The 8,229-nt window shown below is 32.7% G+C and overlaps 1 protein-coding gene across 1 annotated transcript; it reads left to right on the top strand.

Annotated features, from left to right (window-relative positions):
* The first annotated feature begins 659 nt into the window (after positions 1–659).
* LOC127723693 (kelch-like protein 12) lies at positions 660–8,002 on the top strand. The gene is made up of 2 exons (XM_052230439.1): positions 660–740; positions 6,199–8,002. The coding sequence occupies exon 2, from the start codon at positions 6,217–6,219 to the stop codon at positions 7,948–7,950; it is 1,734 nt and encodes a 577-aa protein (XP_052086399.1). The 5' UTR covers positions 660–740; positions 6,199–6,216; the 3' UTR covers positions 7,951–8,002.
* The last annotated feature ends 227 nt before the right edge of the window (positions 8,003–8,229 follow it).

The raw sequence follows: 8,229 nt of genomic DNA on the forward strand, positions 1-8,229 counted from the left end.
TAAGATTGCTAAGTGAATTATGAGCTAACTTAATCGTAATGTACACAGAAACTGCCATACAAAGTTTGTTACTCGTCCCAAGTAATAAAAAAACGAAAAAAAACTCTTTTAATAAAAAAATATATATATATGCTGTACGTGAACACCTTAGGAAATCAAACGAGTCAGTAAAGCAAGCTTCTAATGTATTTTTCTTTAAGTGTAAACAAAACAAATTCCAGGACAACCATTTTGAGTTGAGGACAGGTAAAGTATATGTATTTGAGCAAATCCGTTTTTTTTTCTTCAAGATTTATATATGTCATTATAATAACTGAGTATATTATCATTTAAGAGACCAGATTGTGCAAAGGTATATTTGGCTTGACTATTACACTTATATTAGTGTAATAGCCACAGATTAGTAAATGTTTCAAGTTGCATTTTAAAATACACTACATTTTAATGACTTGCATTTTTCCGTTGATCACACTTTGCAATTTGTTTTACAGCACATGCACTCTTGAACTATTATACTATCAATATATTATGTCCCAGTTGCACTTGATGACACAGCATCAGCGTGATGGAATTTTCCTTTGCTGATTATGAACAGTTAAATCCCTGCACAACTGAATTAAATACGGAAATGATTTGCATCCATTCCGATATTGGGATACTGATGACAATTATCTCCCTTTGTAAACAAATGAAACTTGTGTAAACACGAATTTGATGCTTTAAAAAATAGGAGACCAAATGTAAGAATTATAATTTTGTTCATTTGAAGAAGTTAAAAGAACAAAATTCGTCTTTTATTCTAATTCACAAGAGTTGGACAATCTTGTGTAATCAAAATATCAAAGTAAACCGTAAAGTTCCTCTGCCCTGGCTCTGCTAGTGCTACATAACAACTGTTATATGATAATGACTCATGGGGTATTTGACTGTTCAAGTGTTAATCTTGAATCCCATATTATAAAGCATATGCCGATGATGTCATTCAATGTAGCAGTAGCAATGTGTTAATCCAGATGGGGATCCACATGAACCTTAACCTCAGCATGCTCAGGAAAAAGATACAACCAAACAAGGATTTGTATAGTGAGAAGGCCTTCTCACTATACAAATCCTTGAACCAAATAATAATAATGTTCCGGACCATGTGTGATATGAGTATTATACTTAATTGGTTATTAATGGGTCGGACCATATCTTGCCTCCTCTAGAATCAATACACCTTATCGCTATTTGTCCGCCATTACTGGACATCACACAGGTTCCCGTAAAATTTTGACGTCATAATAGAAAATGTCTGACGCCACAATGGAAAAGTGATTGTTGTATGACGTCAAAAGTTCGAGCGGGACAGATTCTTGGGTCAAGCGGGAATAGCGATAAGGTGTATTAACCCTCTTGCTGCCGAGTTTTTTTCTTGCTTTGTCGCTCCAAAAGCATCTTGACGTTTCATATCTGTGACGTTGCAAAACTTGTGCCTCTCTGTAGAACAGCGTTTTCCCGCGTCAATGTAGCCGTAATTATGAAAAGCGATGTAAAAGTAATTTTATGAAAACTATTGCTATAAGATTGTTATAAACAATGTTTTTAATACAATATTATTTAAAAATACAACTTTTAACCTTGAAATAAAGTTTTTTTTATCTTTCTTGTCTTCGAAAAAATGAAAATTATATACCCATTGCTACTAGCTTTATAAGCGCTTTTGTTTTATCTTTGTCAAGTGAAATGCATAACTGATTCTTAACCACCTCTAAAATACTAAAATATATTTATCCTTGTTATCCGATTAGCTTAGTAAACTTTCTTATAATTGATAAATACCGTAAAAAAAATCTCTCAAATAATTATATAAACAAAACAACGGCCCCTAATAAAAATAAAAATAAAAACAATGAGTGTACAAATAAAAATAAATAAAAACTAGAGCAGCCGATTCTATGAACTACTTCTTGTTGTAAAGTATCAAACGTGTCAGATTAAAATTTTCATTCCAAGCCTTGTTTCAGTAGGCGAGAAAATAATGTTTATAGACGTTATTATCCATATTCATTTTTTTTATTTTTTAATCATGTTTATTATTATTTTGTTGACCACTTATTGCTCAAAATTTTAGAGAAATGTTTTAAAATACGAATTTAAAAAAAAACAGAAAAGCGAGGGAAGAAATTCTCTAAAATTAATTTCTATTGTCTACAAGTGAACCTGAATCAATAATGATTCATTTTCATTTTCTATGATGAAGTACACACTGTAATTGGCATACACGAAATATCTTTTAAAATCTGTTGATTGATAAACTGTTCTCTTCTCAACGTTCAGTGGCAAGTATTTCATGCAATATTCAGGACGTCTGAAATTTAATGTACAATAAATCTGTTGCTCAGTGGGTCCTACAAAGTAAAAGATCTGTGATGAATGGCTGAAAGTTGAGGTTGCCACTGGAAAAGGATGATATGTAGGATAGGAAAAGAAATCATTGGGTCACCTACTAATTTAACATCCCCATTTCGAATGAAAATAAAAAGTTTTAGATTAGTGCTTCAATGATGAAACGGGTATAAAATGTATTGAAATATCGTATGGGAATACAAGTATATAGGGTAACATTTGTGTACTTTTACAAAAAAAAATCTTCACTGAGAATTCAATCGCGGCATTTGAGCCCTAAAGAAATTTTCCAGTTTTAAATAAAGCGTGTATTGTGAATATTAATATTTCGCGTAATCAAGTATAACAGTTACCTTTTCTATGATTATTTATTAGGAATGGGATTATTATATGATATATTCTGACTGGAAGATGTATGAAAAAAAACTTTTAACAAATTTCTCGAAAGTATGCAACATTTTACATGAAAATGATGAACTAGATAATTAGTAAACACGTTAAATAAGTTGGCATTATAGTACTAACAAGCTTATGATCCTGTATCATTTTTTGACATCCGTTTTAAGTATACAAATAATGCATTTTATTCAGTTTGCTTCATTCCCGCCAAAATCGTCCTTTTGGCGCCGTCTTTTGACGTTGTCAGTGCCCCTCAGTATTGTGATGTTACCATGGACCTTTGACGTTCTACACAATCAACAAGATTTGTTTGTAGAAGCCATAAATGTCCCTTTGGCAGCAAGAGGGTTAAGAGTGTTTTATATCTTGTCGACATTTTCGTCTGCAAATGAAACCACATGATTGTGTTTTTGGCATGGACCTTTTTTTCTCTTTTCTTAGTGTTTAAGTTTATTATAAATTCAGAAACAAAATTTCTTCTCATCTGAACTTATTTTCATTTATTTATTGTGTTCTTTCAATAATGACCATGTAAAATGATTTTACTATATTTCTTACTTGTAAGAAAATTCATTTTATTTCACAATAATTACAATATGATTGAATAATTATAAATTTCATTTTTAGAACTTCTTAATTTATGCGACACCTTTTCAACGTTCATTGTTAATTAACCGGACTATATGAGTATACAGGTATACGCATATAGTCATGACCATAAGCGTATGGTCCAAATACTCATATACATGTAGTCTGGAACAATAATAATATTTATTCAGGTAAAGGCAATATATACAAATACATAATATAAAGTTTTAGAAACTAAGCTAAATACAACCTTAAAATATATAATGGTTGTGACTTTAGGTACATACCTCTAATTGATTGATTGATTGTTGGTGTTTTAACGCCAATTGTAAGCGCCACATTTGGGCTATTTCGTGGCGGCCAGTTTTTATTGGTGGAGGAAGCTGGAGTGCCCGGAGAAAACCACTGACCTTCAATAGGAAAACTGACAATCCTAGTCAATTAAGATTGGAGTCGAGTGCACCCACACTAGCGGGGTTCGAACTCACAACCTCAGTGTTGACTGGCTAGTGATTACAGTAGTAACTACTTAGACCACTCGGCCATCGAGGCCCCCCCCCCCCCCCCCCCCCCCCCCCCCCAATACCTCTAATGGTAATGGAGTAATTTGCATACAGATATATATATATCAGATACCAGTTCTTATTATTGCGATATTCACTTAGTCACATTATTCACAATAATAAAAACATCCCAATAATTTATGAATTTATAGTTACTAAATGATTCCATACAACCTAAATTCAAGAAGGGCACATGGTTTATGCAATTTGTATTCTATTGCTTCAATCATTTGCTACATTTTCCAACACTGCATTGACTTCCATACAATCAGGAAAATTTCTGTGTTGACTAGGCCCACAAGATATTCATGAAACTATCAAAGGTGTGGATGGAGGCTACTTTAGATTATTTTTTTTAAGCAGAAAAACATACAAACCAGCCAAGACAAAATGAATATTATAGAATAAATAGGGGGGCTCACATGTAGTTGCACAGTCACAACAGGAATTAAAATGGCCATTTCATGATGAAAAAAAGATAGCTTTTACACATTGGTTTTTATCATATTTGCAGGTATCATGAGCTTCAAGCACAAAAACATGTGATATGAAAATTTGCAATCACTTTGCACAAATATAACCCTTTACCACCCCTTAAAGATTTCGCTTGAAATTGTCATAAATCACTCTTCAAAGCCTGTTTCCTACTTGAGCCAAAATTCTACGTCATTTAATCTTTGGTGGAAAGATCTAAAGATTCTTAATCATGTAATTATATATAAATTGATGGCAAGGTGTCTCGCAATCATACTGGATCCTCTTATTGTCGAGCCTGCTCCATTTATGTTGCGAAAGCGAGACATAGCGATCATAGGTTCTGTCCACGGCATCAACATTTAGGTTCAGTCTGTGGTTAATTAAAGTCTTTTTAGACATCAAAAACTTTATCAAACCTTCATGGAATTTTATGAAATTTGGACAGAAGCTTGGTTATGACCAAAATGCATTAACCAGAGCAAAATTTTGAAAATTTAATTTCATTTTCTGTATTTTGCTGATAAGTGGGTTGGTTTTTTTTTTACAGTTAACATTCAGATTCAGTCTGAGGTTAAAGTTTTTCAGTCATCAATAACTTTGTCAAACTTTTCTTGGAATTTTATGAAATTTGTACAGAAGCTGGTTTAAGCATATATAACCAAAGGATAATATCCACAGCAAAATTTTGAAAATATTTATTTTCATTTTTCATATTTTACTGATAAATGGAGACTTAGTTTTTGGGTAAACATGGTAAAGATTGCATGAAATGCAATCAAAATCCTATGGTAGTGACTTGATATCTAAATCTTCCACAGTTTATCACTACTTTTGAGATACACAAAATATAGTGCATTGATCATAAAATTCTTAACTTCCTATCCATGGACATTTCCAGAAATGAATCAATGAAATATATGCTCAGATGTTCAAGTTACAAAATGATGTTATACTTGTCAAGAAAATTACATAACTTGTGCAAGGTACAGCAATATAATATCTGTTCTAAAATATCAATGATGTTATTGTTAAAGTATTCTTTAAAATTGGAGTTATCTTCCTTTGTCTGTAATTGTAGTTGAATGAACTACAACCAATGCTTTATACAATGCAATGTTTAATTTTACCCCAGACTGATTAATTAAAACAATCTTTACCCTTCAGTGCTTACAAGCACTTTGATTTTACAATTAACAAGTAGATACAGTCTGGGTTTGAAGTTTGTTACACATCAATTGCTTTGTCAAAGCTTCATAGAATTTTATGAAACTTAAATGGCAGAAGCTTTTTTTGGATTTTTTGATATTATAAGTTTGTTAACCTTCATTGATTGTTATGAAACTTGGTCGGAAGCTAATCTTCAAAACCAAGAAATAGCATCCAGAAGTAAGAGATTATGTCTGAAGCAAACTTTTGAAAATATTTTTTTTTTCATTTTCAGTATTTTTCTGATAGATGAATTGTTTTGACATGATAAATTTGTAAACTTTCATGGATTGTTATGAAAGTTGGACAGAAGCTAATCTTCAAGACCAAGAAAAACTATCTCAAGAAAAAATTTGATTTTTTTTTTAAATTCTATTTTTTACTATTACACTTTTACACTGACATCAGCAATCCCAGGCGAGACACAGGGTCCGTAGAACCCCTTCTGAATTTTGTTTATATTTTCAAGAAGACTTTTGATAACGGTCAGTCACTTCACCCATATGACTGATCATAATAATATGAAATTAAAGTATGTTGATTATAAGATAATCTTTTTTTTTTTTTATCTTTTCAGGGGTGATAATCCATATTAATGATAAACCATATGGATACCTGTAACCCTTTCAAACTCTACTTAAAAGATTTCCAAAATGGAATGCAACATCTCCGAGAAGATAATTTGTTCCAAGATGTTGTCCTTGATGTCCAAGGTCAAACCTTTCCTTGTCACAGAGTTATCCTGAGTGCATTTTCAAACTATTTCCGTGGAATGTTTGTATCTGGAATGGTGGAAAGCAATAAAAACATAATTGAGTTGAAGGGTTTGGAGGCTAAATGTATATCAAAGGTATTAGACTATCTTTATGGTAACATTACCATAGATCCGATAGCTGCAGAGGACATTTTAGCAATAGCCGTATATCTACAGATTGACTGTTTAAGAGAAACGTGCGAGTTGACTTTAGGAAGTAACTTAGATAATTCCAATGTTATACGACTGTGGAACATGTCATCGAAAGAATACCCAGAATGCACTATTCTTAGAAATTTTTGTGAGGTTTATATGCTTTCAAACTTTACAGATTTTTCAAACTCATCTGAAGCATTGCATTTAGAACCAAATGAGGTCATATTTCTGTTACAACATGAAGAATTGTGTGCTCCAACTGAGGATGTGGTTTGTGAGTTTTTAATGCATTGGTTTCAACATGATTTGGAGAACAGAAAATGTTATTTGGAAGATTTATTCAAATGCAGTCACTTTCCTCTTCTTTCTGGTGACTGCTTAACGAGATTCATAGAACATTTCCCGTTGATGCGAGAAGACTGTTTACAGCCCTTTGTGCAGGATGCTATTGTTTATCAAAGCAATCCAGCCGTTCAGCTGGATAATTTAACTGCCTCCATGGATTTCCGTTTAAGATCCAGTAGAGAAACATCTATAGTTGTTATAAGCTTTGCACAAAATGTTAGTGATGCTGGATTGCACATCGAAATGTGGCGTTATGGATTGCATGAAAAACAATGGGAGAAAATGACTTCCCTTCCATCTTACCCTGGGATAGGTTTTTCTACATGTACTTATGGTGAATCAACCATTTTTCTCTCAGGTGGCAGTACAGCAAGCACGTTCTTTAAGTTTGATGGCTTAGAAAATAGGTGGGAACAAATGGAAAATTTACCCGAAACCCGATGTAGACATTGCATGATAGGACTGGATGACTATATATATATCTTAGGTGGGACTACAAGTAGAAGAACAAATGCTATCGAAAGATTCTGCTTAGATTTGAACACTTGGGAAAGATGCGGTGAACTCCAAATGGCTGTTGATGACTCATCTGTTGCTACAGCTCATGACAAAATCTACGTTTTCGGCGGATTTTCTCCCGACTTTGATATTTTAAAAATGGTACAGTGCTATGACACGGTCACTAAAACAACAACAATTGTCAGTGTAGTTCCAAACATGTATGATCTAATAGATGCTGTTGGTACAAATGACAATATCTATATCATAGGACGGCAAAGTGGGAAAGTAATGAAGTTTATTGTAGACAATGATTTTGAACCGGTTCGAGTTATACCGAAGTTGCAGGATTCGTATGGAATAATCAAACACGGTGATTCTCTCTTCCTTCTTATCAATGACAGCGAGGAAAGTGATGACATTGAAGACCGTTCTATTACCTCAGTTGTTGAGGTTAATCTGAAAACCGGAGAGAAAATAGTGGATCATAACCCACTTTTAAATACAAAATTTGATTGCCATTGTCATAAATTAGTAACTTCCAAAAAAACTTACAATTTTAAATATAGAATATGATTAACTACATGTAGATCACATTATAAACATGATAATAAATTTTATTTTGCCATGTTTGTTTTAAACCTCTAAAAGTACTGTGGATTCTTTATTATTCGTGGGATATCAATTTTCATTGATTTCGTGGGCTTAGGTGAACCACGAATTTAAATGTTCAACGAAGAAGGAATTCTTTATTGGCTTGTATGCAGCAATTTGCAAAACCATGAAATCAAATATCCATGAAAATAGGATATTTCCCCCAATCCACGAAAATTGATACCCACGAAAATAAATGAA

This window comes from Mytilus californianus, unplaced genomic scaffold (assembly GCF_021869535.1).
Source record: "Mytilus californianus isolate M0D057914Y unplaced genomic scaffold, xbMytCali1.0.p SCAF_13, whole genome shotgun sequence".
Lineage (NCBI taxonomy): Eukaryota > Metazoa > Mollusca > Bivalvia > Mytilida > Mytilidae > Mytilus > Mytilus californianus.

Bases quoted from the DNA above. Each gene is read 5' to 3' on its own strand.
- LOC127723693 (XM_052230439.1), top strand. From the start codon at position 6,217: ATGATAAACCATATGGATACCTGTAACCCTTTCAAACTCTACTTAAAA.